Genomic DNA, 18,531 nt, shown 5'->3' with positions numbered 1-18,531 from the left:
ACTATCTGTCAGAAAGTCTCAGAGCTCACAAATCACAAAGGACTGGTCCACAAATCAAAGGGGGGATCTAACTGGTCACAAGGGAGAAAGGTTGGCCTGCGTGAGAAGAAGGGAAGCTGCGTTAGATGTTATTCAGTGCCACCCTGTGGTTGACGAGACGGAAGTTAAAAAGCAGAAGTTAAGATGGATGACTTGAAGCTGGCACAGAAACAGGCTACACTGACTGAGTGGGAACAGAGATTCCCATACACCTCTGAGGCGTTCTGCTTTGTTATATGGGCCTATTTTTGCTGACGATGTCGCAACATTTTGTTCACACAAAACACCAAATCTCAAGACAAAGTCAGTGGGAAATGTCTGGTGATGTCACCGTTGGATCCTATAATAAAACGCATTGAAAGGACTTGCTTTCAAATAGCAAATAGCAGCCTGTGGAGACAAATTAATTTCCCCTTGAGAGCTACTAGTACAGATAGTAATGTGTCTTACAAGTACTGACTCTATGAGTGAGTCAATATGAGTGAAGTCCTGAGGGGGGCAGCAGTGAGGCACTGCAAATGTGGTCGGAAAATATACAGTCGGAATGTATCTACAGTATCATCCTTACTCTGACATCATGAACTCCTCACACCTGTTTGTAATTAGTACTCAGTTATAAATTCTCAGTTTTGACACGTAAATTGCACAGCACACCAAGAGGGACAGTGGAGGCAAGGGGAAGGACCAGGAGGGAGAGGGGAAGGACCAGGAGGGAGAGGGGAAGGACCAGGAGGGAGAGGGAGGACAGCCAGCCACACAGACCAATAGACTCCTGAAGCCTTGCCCATTCCCCTGCCTAGCCAGAGTAAACACTCAATTAAATGTGTTTCCAACTGTGTGTTTGTGCTTCTAATGATGGGGACAATGGCGCAGGCTCAGGACAGGCCGTGGACGGGAGATGGGGGCTCCCAGAGAGCCAACGCTCCAGTTTAACAGGTCCTTATACTGTACCTGAGGTCTGAGACAGTATAACTTACAGTGTGGCTCATCCAAAATGATTTATTTGTCACTTTAGTTGACATACAGTACCCCTGCCCAGGGCAGGAGTCTAAATTCTTGTCAGGACTTGCATGGGGGCAGGGGGGGGAGGCATTTTTTCAAGTCATTATAATGAATAATGTGCATCTTACCACAGCTAATATGGCACAGCCTGTGGCTCCAGATTTTTATGTATGTACTTTAGCGATCTCCTACAACTATGGTTGTCATTACAAAGCCTATACTGTACAGTACATATCTACAGCACAGCTAAATATGACACCTAGCAGTAGTACGTTCTCATGGAATAACTTAGTATTCGTAAGAGAGTCAAACAGTTCCCATTTTTACGTTTAACAGAGATGTAGAACCCCCCCCCCCCCCCAAAAAAAAAAAAAAAAACACAAATAAAAGATTTAAGACAATATTGACTTTCATGTTGATGTTCCCTTGTGTGTTTATCTGTGCTTTTCTAAAACAGCTTGTACATTTCTGTTTTAATTTTTCTCTTGATATAGAACATAGTTCCACTCTAAAAGGGGACCGGAGGGTAGTTAATCTTCTTGTTATGTCACATCTTGGCAGGCTTGCCATGTCCATTTCGCACATTTCAATTAAACCTCATAATTTCAACCACTCTGACTGAAATCTCCTGAGAGTTTGCACACACAACAATATGAGACTGTCCTCAAATTACTGTGACGGCGAGCCAGGAGTTGTGCTTTCTGTGCCTCTTAGGGAAAAAGAAAAGAAAAAGAAAATTACAGAATCCATAAAACAATCCATCTTTTGTGAGGCTTCCCAGGGTCTCTGTAGCCCTTGATTTGTTCTAAATTACTGGTATTAAGTGCCTCTGTTTCTTTCCTCCTTCAAGATTTGACAACAGAGGGCCTCTTAATCATACTCTTTGACTGGCATCATGTTAACCAAGAGAGACAGGATATTACTTATGTGTGTGGATGTTGGATGACTTTGACAGTGTCAGCAAAACATTGCCTCTGATCTGACTCTATTCAGCTGGGTGGGAAACAACAAGTCAACGAGATCAATATCAAAACCAGAGGGTGAATCTCAAAACTGTTTCCTAGATTCCTTGCGCCATCTCTTCTCGCCTCCTTCTGAAATACCATCGGAGGAGAAGATCAAGGAGGTGAAGAGAGAGAATGTGAGGAATCGAAGAAAGACATTTGAGATTCACCCAAGAGTAAAATGCATTTTGCTGTATGTACCACCAGGGGGCAGGCTAGGCTTTCGGTATTGAGAGGTGCACACAACAACCTCTATGACGATGGGACACTAGAGGGGGCGCGAGAGGGGTAAACAACAGTAGCTCAATTATGCAACACTGTCAGCTTTAATGACAGCTTCTCACAACAAATCTTGGTGTCTTGTGTTCAGTAGTAATATGAGGGAGCGTATTACGACAGTTATGACAAGACAAGATACTGGTTATGATTATGGTTAGTTAAAGAAAAGTATCTGAATTTCAGAGCTGGACTTCTCCCTTCTTGCCCCAGTGTTACATCAGATGTTGCATCAGAACAGCATCTCATGAATAGATCAAATGAATGCTTGAAAGGGGAACTGTCTGAATCATTGATTTCAAAGTTTTTGTTCTAAAATATACTGTTATTTTCATGCTCTGGGTTGTCTCTATCAAAATGCATTGGAGTATTGTGCCACACTGAATATATATATATATATACATACATACATACATACATACATACATACATATATACATACATACATACATACATACATAATTGTACTTAATTGTTACCATGATTGTATATGCTATTTTAAAATACATTTGAAAAGTGCATATAATTCTATACGTTAATAAGACCATAAGACATGGGTTGAGTTATATACTCTATGGTCAGATAGATTACAAATTTGCATATACCTGTACTGTATGTACACCTGTATACCTGTACTGTATGGGAAAACACTCTCACAGAGGATTGAGCCTTAGGTTTCCAGAGCTACAGTAGATCTTCAACACCCCTGTATAAACCTCCTAAAAGATATTGTGCAGTGACCCCCTCCACCTTGACGTAACAACGTCAACAGGATATTATGGGATGCATCCAGGGTCTTGTTATCCTGCATATGAACATATAGTGTTGTTGCCAGCAATGTTGTTGTTGTTGTTTTTTGTTTTTGAGGCAGCAGACAGTACAGTGAGAGCAGGGTAAAATGTGATGGCCCGCCTAACAAAAAGAGCGCTACGTCAGCTCTCTGGCAAACAAAGCGTAGCTTATCCGGCCAAACAAAGTGTTGGCAGAGACCCTAAGACAATTATGGGGGATTGACAATGAGCACCATTACACCCGTGGATTTAGGTCAATTTACACAGCAAATTGTTTTGGCTCAAACGTGACTTTTTCCCAAGCAATAGCATTCAATTAGCTACAAAGGTGTCATTTTGATCAGAGCTATTTAATTTCTGACTTTATACTGTGGCACTGCAGCATACAGTTCAGCTGCAACTGAGACTCTCTTGTTCCTCCCACTTCTATCCACAGGGTAGACACATGCAAAACGTGGGGGTTTCTTATCAGGGGTAAAGAATAGCACAGACATAAAGGCCCAACTGATCTTTTCACATGGACCCTCTAGACCTCTTCTATTGTAAAACTATATCAAGCTGTGTGGGTGACAATGTCGTAGCGTTTTCGCACCGATGATTGCAGTCATGGTTAAACTACGAATTATAGGCATTTTACCTGGTGCCTATAAGGCATATATCCATCCACTCACAGCGTTACAACACTGGTCTGGAGCACACGCTAAAAAGACACACAACAGAGCAAGTCAAAGTGTATAAATATCTGGGAGTTTGGGTGGATAAGAAGCTGAGCTCCACTGTTCATGTTGAGAACTTGATAAGGAAGCTCAAGCTCAGGACAGGTTAGAGGCCAGAAAGGAGCTGGTACGGTGTACATTCCTGTTGGTCTTGGATTTTAGTGATGTTGTATATATACAGGCCTCAACCATTACCCTGAGAGCACTTACCCTAACCCTAACCCCAACCCTCAGGTTCATTCCCTTTTTATTGTTTTTTTTCTTTTTCTTTTTTTCTCTTTCTTTTTATTACCATTTATTGTTTCTATTGTTTAGTGTTATTTCGCTCTGAAGCACTTTGTGACATTTGTCTATGTAAAAAGCACTATACAAATAAACTTGATTGATTGATTGATTGATTGATTACCAGCCACAAATGTCTGACACATCATTGTGATCTCTACAGTGCTGTTGGCTGGTCTGCATTGACTCTGTAGAGGCTCAAACATTGGTATACTATATATCACAGCCAAAAATAAGAATACGTCATGTCAGAAATAGTTTTAGCTACTCAGCTCTGTGGTCCTGGAATTCTCTACAGAACAGTTTAAAACTTGAGGATCTAAATTTCTACAAAATAAAGATGCAGGAATACTTATCTTATCTGTTTCTAAATACATAATCCATGTTAGAACAATCTGAGATTTTTGTCAGTTGATTTGACACAGTATGACCCCCTTGGGCAGTTTAGCTCGGAGCACTAAGTTCTCTTGTGTACTCCTCAAAGCCCCCTCTCATGTTGTCATTTGTTTAACGACAGAAACCGTTTCAGAACAATCTGAGATGGTGGGTGTCATGGCTTGGTAATTTGAAAAGGAATGACCCCAAGGCCTTTACCCATCGTATGTATACATCCTGCTCTGTCCCTCTACAGAGTGTATTTACTGCCTCTTTGTGCACTGTTACGGTTTCTTAAGTAAATAAAGATGAGCCGCATGTCCAGGTGGGGCAAAACTGAAGCTAGACGGCAGTTAATCTGTTAGAGACTGTTGTCATATATTGCTTCTCAGTTGCAGTAGGGCAAACCCAAACTTGAGATGAGGCAACTCACATTTCCACATAGTCCTATCCCTAATATCAGTTGGAAAGTGTTGCAAGACGTTAGGTTTTGTCCTATGGTGATTATGTTGTATTCCCACAAGTGTATCGACGTTGAATGCAAACACCATTATTTTGTTTAAATGGGATACTATTTAGCTAAAGAGGTGGGTTTACACTGCAGTCATTGTTTATATAGATCCAGGGCTCTGTTAATCTGCTTTAGAGGTAGGCACAGACAGGTACAAACTGTGTCCACAGTAAATCTGTGACTCGCCCTACAAGATAGTCCCAGCTTAACCACAACGTACGTGCTTAAGGAGGGACCCACCCTGGAGCACCAAGTTAGATACTATAATTAGGGGGGTGGATCAGAGCCCACTGTTGAGTTTAGTCTTTACACCCAGTCCCCCAAACATATACCATTGTTCCAGTCCTTATGTGTACCAGATGGGGGCATAGCTATGATGTAACATATGGCCCCATTTTCTCCAGAAAAGACTGCATCCTGTGCATGTCTAATGACACAGCCACAAGCAACAAATGAAGGAGGCCACTGTAGAGGACAATCACCGTCTATGTGTCTATTTATGCTTCAGTAGAGGCTTGGTGGACCCTGGACACACTAGGGAGCAGGGTTGGGATCGATTCCATTTCAAACGAGTCAATTCAGGAGATGAGCTGAAATTCCCGTTCAGGAAACTTGAAGAGTGCCATTTATTTTCAATGAGGATTCCTCAGTACACTTTCTGAATTGACCATATTGAATTGAAATGAATTCCAGCCCCGCGGGGGAGGTTGTTGACATACATTGCTGTATTCCAGACGAGCCTGGTTGCTACACTATAGGCATGGGGGAAGCAGGAGCTGTGGTTGTTAAACACTGACGCCCATGTGTGTATACCAGGGCGGGTACTGGCATAGCCATCACCATTATCCCAGTGTTGGGTAGACAATGGAGAGGGTGAGTAGGTTCACACCCTGGGACAGCACCCAGCTGTGGGGGGCCATGGGCAACTGTTTACGCTAGTCCTCCTAATCACACTCTTCAGCCTCCACCCACTACTATGCTGTTTGCTCTGGCTGAAGCCTTCCCAGCCAACACTCCCAAATTTCTCTCACACATACTCTCTTTCTCTCTCCCCCTCTCTCCCCCTCTCTCTCTCTCTCTCTCTCTCTCTCTCTCTCTGTCTTTCTCTTTATTGCTCTCTCAATGGGCTTGCTGTTTTTACCCTTATTTATATAGGTTTGTCTCATTGAGATAAAATCTCTTTTTCACTGGTCTGACAGCAGCAGGGCGAACAAAATTTGAGACAAAACAACTTACATACACATACACAACATTGAGCAAACTATAGACACACATACAGTACAACAGTTACATATACAAGCATCATAACTACAAACAGCTCAACTATAACTACAAATTACACTCATCTGTGATATTTGTGACGACCAAGAGTTTAAACTCCACCAAAGTGACTAGTTTCATCCCTGAGAAATAACCTAATTGATTGGACCCACATTTTATTTTGTGGGATTCATATAATATTCAATAGATTTCAAACTCCAAATTTGATTTGGACCAAAGTCCTACAGTACCTGATAATGGTTAAGGACATGGACATGAGGAATCCAAAACAAAGGTCAAAAGTCACCCATGAACCCTCCAAATCGGCCAGGATCAGTTCTCTACCTCTGACAAGTAATATGAAGCTACAGCTTGGACTTTTGTTTCTTCATACTATTGAATATTATATGAATCCCACAAAATGAAAATGGCCAATTAGGGTACAATCAATTAGCTTTTTCAGGGATTAAACTATATTTCTACAAAATAATGACGCAGGAATACTTACTTATCTGTTTTTAACTACAGAAACCATTTCTGAACAATCTGGGTTTTGAAATTCTCCTTTGTCAGTTGATTTGTCATAGAATGACTCCTTGGGCATTTTGGCTCGGAGTACTAAATTCTCTTATGTACTCCTCAGAGCCCCCTCCTATATTATGATATGTTTAGGGTATACTGTAAATATAGATGCTTACTTCAGAGTATGCAAATGTGACACTCAAATCTAACTGGGGCGTGCAACAGCAGGGGATCCCCGGTAACTTCCCAAAGTCAAAAATAACCTGACTGTAGCAGTGGTAGAAGGATTCATAACATCAAGTGTACTTTGGCTTGGCCCCTGTTGTCCTGTATAATATTTCATAGCAGACCCTATTTTAACCCGATTAGACAAACATATGATGGTGGGCGACCTTATACAGGATCTCAACAATTAATTAGAGATACATGAACCTTGAGTCTGTGAGGCCTACAGTACACATACATTGACCTGATTTGATCCTGTTCATGAGTGGGAGTAGGTTCAGTTCATCCTCTTTTTTTCTCCCACACAATGACGAAACATGAAAATACCAAATAAACACTCACTTTTTCACATGTTGATTCTGTGGTCATAAAAACAATGCAAACAGCCCATGTTTGAACTGGCTCCTGCAGCTATCACTGAGGTGACAGACCCACAAGTAAAACTACACCTTGTAAACCCAACATCTTTAGATATAGCACAAATGCAAATTACTTGAATGTTTGCTGACAAATATAGGAAGTCGTTCAGGAAGTGCAGGGTGATATTGCCTGGTCGTTAATTGGTTTAGTTCTGTGGCACCTGTATAATAGGATATAAATTCTAAGGTCTGAATTTACTTCTTTCTCATCTGAAACAGCCAATGATCACTGATACCAGAAACAGGACAAATATCCATACATTCTATAATATGTTTGCTTGTTGCATTTCAGGCTGCCTGACCATTGTCATGGTGCTTTCATCCTGAATTATTGAGAGAAACAGATTTTTTACAATCAATAATTCATCACTTTCATCATAATGAATTAAAATGGAAAAAAATATAACAAACTAAGAACACAAACAAAGTAAGATCAATAAAACAACAACAAACTGTCAACAGCATCGCATGAAACGTAAAACCATCTAACAGTAAAAGAACTAACGGAGCAACTTATCAAAGGCAAAGGCAAAGGTAAAGGCAAAGGTCTAACATATCCAAAGAGAAAAAGAGAACAGGTTTGCCTCAACAATTCTTAATTTCACAGTTATTCTAGAAACACATTCTGAAAGTCAACAGTACACACTGGAAATAGATTTCACGGACAGAGAGGGCAGAGACAGAGATCTTGTTTCACTTGTATGATGAAATTCCAATAGAGAAGTATGTGGAAGGTTACGTAACACTTTCTTTGCAATTTTGACAGCATTCCAAAACACACCTCTATCAGGATGTTAAAGGTGCCAGGAAGAAATGTAGTAATGTCCAGGAAAATCCCAAATCGATTTTCCTTGTTGCAATATACCTGTAATGTTTTTCAAAAAAGAAAATTACATTAAAATCACAAAGGAATAACACTGAAAACTGATCAAAATCACTATAGACTTTACAAATCCAAAGAATCCCATTCGATATAATAAAATAGTAATTTGCCAATAAATTACTTCTGCTATCCATCAAACATGATAAATCAGTGGGCTGTTGGGCTGTAGTAGGACATTTATATAAATTCAGTATATACATTTCAGTTTTAACTTAGTTTTACACTGGAAGAAAAGTGAACGTATGTGGATTATAGTGTCGGTCTATCGAGTGAAAACAAACTGATGCAAGATATTGCAATGACTTTCTGTTCTAACTATTAAAAAAAATCACTGTTTCATAGGCCATTACGGTCAGTCACACCACATATGCTTGTTTGTGTTATGATGTGATCATGTACAGTATGCCTACTGAATTTGTAATCAGTTGCAAAAAGCACGTTATAGGCTATTATTTCAAAGAGGACACAGAGGTACTTCGTTGATCAGAAACATTATTTTGATATTAACTTCAAAACAATAGTGTTTTTATCGAACACTGTAGTCTTCTATGTTCTCTCGGGGTTTTTATGAAAAGTTTGTTGTTGGTGCCCAGCGTAGGCTAGACGGGGAACCACACCAGAGACAAGTGGGCATTTTGTGCGCAAGGAGGGAGAAACTATGAATGCAAATTTCATCAGCTCTGTGACCAATCAGAGAGCGTACTTTGATTGCATCATAGCCTGTGTGAACCTATCAGATTTCACCACGACTGTAGAAATAGATTGCAAGCGGAACACCCATTTTAATATTTGAGAACTGACGGGGATAGAACGAGCAAAGAAACACTAGGTTTCTTTGAAAACATACGAATACCCCAATATTTCTAAATTGTAAAGGTCCAAAAGGATAAACAGTATGGTTGTGGTGACAGCGGGGATGGGAGGTACCCACAAAGTCCTCTTGATATCTGGGAAACAGCCGTCCAGCGGAGCACCGGGAGGCTACACCCGGTCCATTTCGGTTGTTATGCCGTCGTCTCCGAATCAAGCGTCGTCGGACTCAGATTCAAATTCGTCAGGCGGACCCCCCTTGCGCAAAAGACAGCGACTCACACATTTGAGTCCAGAAGAAAAGGCACTTCGCAGGTTAGTGACATGAATGTACAATTTGGTATGTTCTATCTATGTAAGGTTGCTGTTGTGTAAGTTAATTATTGTCTAGCAATCAAGAGGTTGCAAGGATATTGATCTCGTGACACCGTGGGTTGAGGGAGCAACAACAGCGATAGATTGTCCAACTAAAGCACAGATGCTCCAAAAATGGACAATGTTGCGTCGGTTTAAATGTCTCGTCGGCGCAACATTGTCAGTTTTGTCGCCTCTTTCGAATAAACAACAATCAACCCATGTATCATTCATATGTCATCTTGAAATCTAGATTCGTATCATAGCCGAGGCCCTATAATCACCCTTTCAACCTCCGACTTATCGCACGGGTTTCAGTAACTGACAGCCAGACCCACCCAGTTTTGCATATCTGGAGCAGGAGCTCGATATCCTGTTCTGCCTGCGTGGCATGAACATGGCCGGGAATTGCGCAATACCACTGACTTAAGCTTGTCATCTGCTTTGTCAGCGATTTGTGAAATACATTTTTAAATTTCCTGTTTTCCTTTCTTTCCAGGAAATTAAAGAACAGAGTCGCCGCCCAGACAGCCAGAGACAGAAAAAAAGCTAAAATGGGGGAGCTGGAACAGCAAGTTCTAGAGTTGGAGCTGGAGGTAAATTATTATTATTATTATTTTTTTTTAAAAACCTACACCCCTAGTGTGTCTCATGACTTGGTGTTTAACAAGTGCTAACAAGTTATTTAAATGCATGCATTAAGTGAATGTTTCTGTTTTCTCCAGAACCAGAAACTCCATGTTGAGAACAGACTGTTACGGGAAAAGACGTGCAGCCTTCTCGATGAGAATGAGGAACTAAGAGAGAGGCTTGGGTTGGATACCTTCGAGTCTGAAGAGAAGGTAAGAGGATTAAGATTTAGTAGTAATGCACAGGGTGAAGGGGTGAGGGATGAAGCTGAGCCCACCTGGTTGTCAGAGAGCCTATGACTATTGTCTAACAATCCTCTCCCCTCTCCCCTACTCCTGTCTTCCTTCCCCCTCAGTTTCAGGTATTGGAATCCAGTGGGATCGAGGCAGGTTTAGGGATCGGGTCTTCTGAGTCCGCAGCACTCAGGCTATGTGTGCCTCCGCAGCAGGTGCAGGCCCAGCAGTTCCTAAATCTGAAGACTTCCCAATGGATACAGATAGTCCTGACTCTACAGACTCTGAGGTGAGACATGGTGGCTGTTTTGTCTTGTCGTTCCGTCACTACTGTAAACAAAGCAGGCCATGTTGATGTGAGAAGGCCTGTTTGTTGGTTACTGTATTGACCTTGAGGTAGTTTTCTGGCCTGTTTTGGTGTTAATTGTAACCCCCCCCCCCCCCCCCTCTCCCTTTATTCCACAGTCTGATCTCTTGTTGGGCATTTTGGACATCCTTGACCCAGAGCTGTTCTTCAAGTGTGGTGAGCAGGAGTGCGAGGAACCGGCGGTGCTGCTGGTCGGAGGGGGGGATTCAGTACCTACCCCCCCACCTTCAGCTCTGGGGACCCCACCAGTTAAGCTGGAGGCCCTTAATGAACTGATCCACTTTGACCACATCTACACCAAGCCCGTGGAGGTGGTGTGCAGCGACGGGCTGTGCGAGGAGAGCGATGATGCAGAGGTGAAGATCGAGGAGGCGGCCTTCCCCGTCGTCGAGGAGGAGGTGGAGGTCGAGGACGAGAGCGTCTGTGTCAAAGACGAGCCGGAGGAAGTTGTCATCCCCGAAAGTCACGGGGTAGTTGACAGCTTCCTCTCTGCGGCCTCCCCTGCCCTCGGCGGCCTCGAGAAGACGGCCTACCTGACGGACGGCTACAGCGACTCCGGATACGAGCGGTCCCCTTCCCCTTTCAGCAACATGTCCTCTCCCCTGTGCTCTGAGGGCTCATGGGATGACGTGTTTGCCAACGAACTCTTCCCCCAACTGATCAGTGTCTGAGCCCCTATAATACGACTAATACATGACCTATAACAATTCTGCCTATTTAGTGTAGTATCAAATGACTACAGTACATTATGCTTTATATATATATTTATGTATAAGCACCAGAGTAACTCCTCCCAGGAGGGTTTAGACCAAAGTTAAGCACACAATCTCCTGTATTACAGCAGGTCTGTACGATGGGCGATCCTGCATTGACTTGTGGGAGATATAGTTCTTGACATATAATTTGGCATCACTAATAATCGCTAGTGGTTTGTAAGATTGCTTCAAATCTTTCACTCACTGTCAAGTCAGGCAAAAAATGTGGGTGAAAATCCAGTATTTCTGTAAATTGTTTATCTTGGGGGATGGGGACTGATCGTTTAAAAAGACAAATCTTATTTATTTGTGTATTCTGCTCCGGAGTCTTCTGTATGTAATCCGTTTCAGCATGTATAAATGCTTTCTATACCCTGTATAATTTTGGTAAACGCTCTCCTTGTAGAACTAAATCACTGCATTAAAAAACTTTGCATTGCATCTTGGTCTCTTTGGTTTTGAATGTCATGGTTCCCGTTCTGACGGGGAATGTTTTCATTGAAAAGTAGTGTTTGGGAGGAATGAAATGCTACCAGTAACACAACATAAGCACCCAGGCAAGGCAAATTTGGATCTCTTAAGTGTGTTGATTTTGACCATGAATAATACTTTTCCATGTTGCTAGATTGTTCAATTGGCCAAACATGAGTATATTTCACTGACTGTTAAACCGACCTACTGGCTTCTCCAGGGTGCTGGAGAATCAAAGTCAAGTGTACATTATAATTAAACGTCCCTCTTCATGCAGTAACAAGAAATCATGCTGATGCGGACTTTACACAAGTTTAGTGTAGGCCTATTGTTCAAGAGGACATTATTAGGCCTAGTTTTCACCAGGCCATATGATCAAGCATGTTCAGATCAGATTGATGCTGGTGAGGTAGACAGCAGAGCATTTCCCATATCTCCATAAATGCAACATGGTACATGTCCAATCAGTCATGGGACTTTGCCACCTGCCACCAGTGTGTTTTCTTCTAGTGGAGATAAGATAGCAGGAGCTACAGAGTAGTTGGAGGGTGATTGCACGTCTGATCAGTCTGTCAGACTCAGGTCCACTGTGTTGTACCGTACTTCGCCCCTATAGGTTGAACCAAAGGTTAAAAGTCAAACAGATGAGATGTGTGGGAAATGGTCATATGCAGCACAAACAATACGTTTGTATTCCCTCTCTCTCTCACCCCCACCCCCCCACCCCCCCCCCCCACACATCTCTTTCACATTTACTTCTTGGAAAAAGGGAATCAGTTCTCCTAATGTTACATAACATCTCTAAAGTAACAGTGAGGACCCAAGGAGTCAAACCTGAGAAACTCAAGTTTTGCTTGGTTTAAATGGGTCAGCTGAGTATTGTTGTCTCTCTTTCTCCCAGGTCTGTGAAAGAATGGTGCAGGGTAACACCCCAGGTGTCTAATCTCACCACTGGGCATTCATTCCAAGCTTGTTGGGGACAACCCCCTCTACAAAAGGTCCAGGGGACATGAATAGCTTGGGTCCACCTATTAGTAATGCAGATGAAGGCCCTATCACTGTATGAGCTGATTAAATCAGCTTCTCAAATACACTTCTGATGTAATTGATCTTAACTCTTTAGCGTCCCTGATTAGTCTTTTATCTGCTGCTTGACTGAATCGTGTCTCCTTTCAATAGGTTTCAAAGAAGTAATGAGGTAAATATTGTGAATGTGTGTAGGTCAGGGAGAGGCAGTCAAAACCTTGGGACCATATAGGCTACTTTAGAGGCAGAAATTCACAAGAAACTATGACTTGGTTATGTCTCATTCAGAGCATCTATTTTGTTTTCTTCTTTTGTGGTAATACCAGTTGATTCGTATGAAACCACAACTGCCTTTGACGCATATCTGTGAGAGCTTCCTCTGTAAAGTGTGGTGAGAAGTGGACAGAAATGTTCCTACTAAAAAAAACACAGAGAACAACACTGGGCCAAAAACAGTTAACACAGCTGTTCAACTGAAACAAAAAAAAAAAAAACTTTTGATTCTCGATTGTCATTCTGTTCAACATGAACAGAAAATGCATCCAACAAGTTGGTTGAATCATGAATCAGAGATCAGCCTGACTTTTGGTGGTTAGTCAGGAAGACTGTACAGTAGAAGGCGGTTGTTGGTCTTTTCGATGTCCAGTATGATGTTAGACAGTGCTGGATGTCAAAGTTCACGCTTAAATTAGAGCTATATTCAACGTGCTAATATGATATACTATAATATGATACACTGTCGTCACCTATAGTTGGATTTGAATAAATCCTACAGTACGTCTCATGTTTCCACACTCAGCATTGCTATTAGAAGGTTAGCTAGGCCTACACGGACAGCTGCCTAACTTGGGTAAATGACCGCCTCCACGGTGAGCGTTCAAGTTCCTCGGATGGACTTCAAAACCGAGCAACGATTTCACAGTCTTTCCCAGGGCTATGTGACTTTGAAACATTTAAGCACAGCACTGACAGACGGAACGCACTGATCCGATCCCCTTGAACGCATTCATAGAAAAAACTTTTAAGAGGAAGTTTAAAATTGGGTTGCCTTTCTCGCTACAGGGTTTCACTCGGGCAGGATGCGAGTAGGAAGAGGAAGAAACCGACTGCCAGATCAAACAGGAAACAGAGGAATTATTCAAGAAGTGACTAGAAGCTAGAAACAAAAATAGAAATAAAAACCATGTGACACGTTAAGCTCCTATTGGCTGGCGTGGTGGTTCTCTGAAGTTTACTGAGCCTTCAGGGCAGAACAACACACTCTGAGGTCAACAAGGGGAATGAATCAATATCACCTCAGACCCCCTTTGACCTTTTTATATATGGTGATTGGTTTTCCAATGGTGCAAGGCAGGACACAAGTAATCCTGGTGTTAAGGGCACTTTATGAATGATTCAAAGTGGAAAAACACACTCACTCTCACCTAGCGCTAACATCTGTGGCCAACCTTGCTGTTGTGGAGGACAAAACACTACGAACCCCCATATATGAGTAACAGGATGAACAAGTTCATTGGTGATGAATTCAGTGATACTATTGAGAATTTAAATGTCTCTTACCAAGTAAAAACCTCATAGCTGTGAAGAATAATTGCATGAAAGTGACATCAACTACAAGTTGGACTGCTTAGTGTCATCCTTCATCCGTCATCATTGATAAACCTACAGTGTCGTTAAAGATAACAATTATTTGACGTAGAGGGCCTAACAAGAAAGACAAGAATGTTAGGCCTAAAGGACGTTACAGAAACATGTTTTCCAGGGAGAGTCTTGCATTGTTTCCACTGCGTCAGAGCATGAGTGTGTGTGTGTGTGTGTGTGTGCGTTCTTTTATTTTTTTCTCTGGGTCATTGACTCAGAGCATCCAATGTTCCAGACGCAGCTCCCCCTCCGTCAAGGTGGCTAACTCTCTAGCCCCCTCACCTAAAACAACAACACTGCACAAGAGCCCTTTATCCACAGTTACCCCTGGCAACAAAGAGCCCCTCATAATTTTGAGAGCTGTTTCTATACAGTGTCACACACCAAGGTAAACCGTACAGAAAAAAAACAAACCACAATTCAGAATGTATCACATTTGTAGTTTTGAGAGCAGGCCAATATATCCTCACCGATCGCCCACAGATGCATCTAAATGATCAGAAAGTGCTGAATGCAATGCATGTATTAAAACGCTGAAATTGACAGAGATTATTTCCGGGTCCTGTGGTATTAAAGATTAAGATTAGGTAAATGAATTTACTCCGTGTGGTTTAGTGAAGGTTAAACCAGACAGCCACTCAAAAGAAGCATCACACATTTCCTAACGTGTGGTGCTGTCTATTTTGAGTACACAAGCAAAATGACACGACATGAAAGCATGTACTTGACAAATGAACCAGTGGAGCGACTTCTCTTTACATTACTGGGGCATGTGTCAAATGATAGACCTGATGCATTACGCTACTTCCTGTTCCTGTTCCTGTTCCAGTTCCTGTCTCTCCCCTCACCGCAACCAGTGTGATGCAGGTCGAGGATAGATGCCATAGAACAACACTGTGTAATGAATGAGAAAGTAGTTACAGCTCCTTTTATTGTATTGGGTCAGAGTGGCCTCTCGCTTCTCTTGGTGAGAAGAGTTAATAAACACAAGCTGCGCTAGCCTACCGGCTCACGTCATAAATGACACACTCCTGCATCACCATGGTTTCGCTTCCTGTACATGTGGCAAGTCTGCAAGAGGCAGCCTGTCTCCTGGAAAGATACAACATTCCCTTCTCGACCCTCCCACTCAGTAGGCTCCGACTGGCAGATTCTTTGAAACCCACATGAAAGTAAAAAAAAAGGGGCATAGCAAACATAATGAACGGCATCAAATGGATCTAAACTGCACATCAAAATATATCAATATATTTTGTTAACATAATGGAAGTTGCAGTGTATATAGTTACCTGTAAGTGATCTAAAACAGGATTCAAATTCTGAGGTACTGTCTCTTTCTATCTCGGAAAATACTTCTGTCCCTTCCCCCAGGCTAAGAAACAGTTTGGTTAGGAACACAGACAGAGAAGGGGGAGAGGGGGCAGAGCTACAGACAGTGTACTCTTTCTTTTTTTGCATGGTTTCTTTAAACAGAGAACCCCCCTGTGGCCCACCAACACCGTTCTGTTCCTGTCTCTGCTTGTAGGAGTGAAGGCAGTCAGTCAGCTCAGTGAAGATGATCACAAGACTCACAGACACAGACACAGGTACATATGTATAATACACAGGCAGGCAGGCAGGCAGGCAGGCAGGCAGGCAGGCAGGCACGCACGCACTGATGGGGTTTCCAGATTACAGTATCAATTGAATTTGTTTGTCTCTTATTAATCTATCATGACAGTGTTGGATTTTGATCAAGACCACCCACAGATATCTATCATGTGACATATCCTGTAGAGTAGTGGCAGTGGTGTATGACTCAATGTCAAAGGACTTGATGCAATATCAAACACTCTTGCAATGAGTGTGTACTGTGTAGATGAGTCAGAGATCAATAAACCCAAATGATTTGCTACTACAACTATGATAAGGAGGTCACAAAATGTAAACATACAAGTTATCAGGAATACTTTTACTTGCGCTACAGAGATGGGATAGAGGCCCATAGATGTAGTGGACGCAGAACAATTGTTTCTTAAGATAGGGACAAAAACCATGCATTTATTATTATTCAATGAGAGTGTAAAAGCCTATAAACAACACAGTGGTTCTCCTCAGTTGCGTCAGTTGTGAATGTGGCACGTGTTCTTCGCGTGCCTATTTCAGTCTCCAATGGAGACAGCCTTTAGGTGAAGGTTGCCTGGCTCACAAGTGACATGTCACTTTCAACTTGGCGAGAGTGACATTTGTCACCCGGCCATAACAAGGTTATCCTTCTCACCATAATTCCACAACTAGACTAGATATACTTGGCTGGGAGGGCAACCGTTGCCAGTTGATAAATACTGTATGAGACTTTGAGAACAGTACAAGGTGCCCTTAACTCTTTCAGGGCTGATAAGAGTGTGCCTGTGCAAAGGCCCCTGTGGTGTGCAAACATGGGAGCTTTTATCAGTTGGGCAAAGGGCTTAGATGGAGAGGTATTGTGACTGCACACGAGACATACTGTGTTCTTGATCATACGAACCATGAAACCAATAGGGGTCATGCCATCGAAGTTGGTGCTGATTCCAAGTGCAACGGTTCCAAGTGCACTCGCACTCATTTCAAAAGCTGTTAAATAGCAGACACATGAGGCATGTCACTTTCTAGCAACTGCAAAGCACTCCAAAATATTAGTAGTATTTATTTGTTAACAAAATATTATATTAGTAGTATTTATTTGTTAACAAAACTAAATATTTGACAGTACATGGTATTTTAGCACAGCTTTTCAGTTGATAATTAAGCAGGCAGCCTGTAATGGTGTAATCTCTCCTCTGCTGTACAAACATGTCTTCTTCTCCTGCACTGTCAAGCCCACTCTCACAGCTAAGCAGGAATAGAGTCGTCCTGCCGGTAATTGAAAAGCAAATATTGAATTTTCCGCAGGCGGTTTGGTTGTTGTGCTATTGACACGGTAGGTGAATAAAGGCACAAGGACACAGAATGTCGACCACCTGAATACACCAGAACACTACAATTCACCTCATATCCCAACAAATAATAAACAGGGTAGTTCATACCTAGCCAATACAGTACTATATAGTCCAGATTTGGTGCTTAAACCTGAGTGAGAGGTTAGACTGAGAGAACACTAGCATTGCATAGTATTTCAAACGTGGGCGTCGGTTTGATTCGAAATGTGGGGGGGCGACAATGCTGAATCCAACTTTGGGCAGAGGGTGTGGGAGTCTTCTTCCAGGAAAATGCAACCTTTTGTAAGCACATTTCATACAACATAGTGTCAACAGTTTTCCTACCTAAATATATTACATACATACATCACATTAGTCTTGTTAAATACTAAAATGTTAACTCCACATATGTGGAGGGGGGACATGTTCTCCCCCATCTCTTGTGAAACCTACACCCATGCTTCAACAAATAATAATAACCAGGGTTCAAACCAGTACATAGAGCTTTAGCTTGGCGGTATAAATTAAACCTTAGTGAGAGGTTGGAATTACAGTTCTAGTCTCCCCCTCCCCTTTCTCCTCTGAGGTTAAGCTCAGGGGTTCAGAACCAGACTCTGTTGCATTCCTGAAATGTGTGATCGCCGCCCCTTCCCGTTACCCGCCCCTCCCCCTCTCCCGCCCCTCTCTCCCCCTCCCCCTCCAGAAAAGACCTTTTCCCCCCTCTAGGTATCTACAAAGTCTTTGACCCTTCTACCCCAGGCACATTGCCCCCTTCCTCCATCCAAAGGGGAGAAAACCCAGAACAGCTTATCACCAAGGATAAGGACACTAGAATGTTCTCTGCTGACACTAGAATGTTCTCTGCTGATTCTAAACTTGACAGAAAGGTACAGTAGAATGCTGATAACCGAGAAGTGAACAGTAAACACATTTTATTCCATACCATAAAACAGCAACACTCACATCACATTCTTACAATGACAAATTAAACCAACACAAACAA

At 42.2% G+C, this 18,531-nt stretch overlaps 1 protein-coding gene across 1 annotated transcript; it reads left to right on the top strand.

Annotated features, from left to right (window-relative positions):
• Window positions 1–9,089: 9,089 nt before the first annotated feature.
• Window positions 9,090–11,895, top strand: xbp1 (X-box binding protein 1). The gene is given in 6 exon segments (XM_083674241.1): window positions 9,090–9,430; window positions 9,969–10,065; window positions 10,195–10,311; window positions 10,455–10,621; window positions 10,798–10,972; window positions 10,975–11,895. Coding segments are annotated over 6 exon segments (1,182 nt in total). The 5' UTR covers window positions 9,090–9,200; the 3' UTR covers window positions 11,371–11,895.
• Window positions 11,896–18,531: the final 6,636 nt, after the last annotated feature.

Source organism: Argentina silus (genome assembly GCF_951799395.1).
Source record: "Argentina silus genome assembly, chromosome: 7".
Taxonomy (NCBI): Eukaryota; Metazoa; Chordata; class Actinopteri; order Argentiniformes; family Argentinidae; genus Argentina; species Argentina silus.
Note: the sequence above shows the minus strand (reverse complement) of the source record. Positions and strands in the feature narration are given on the sequence as shown.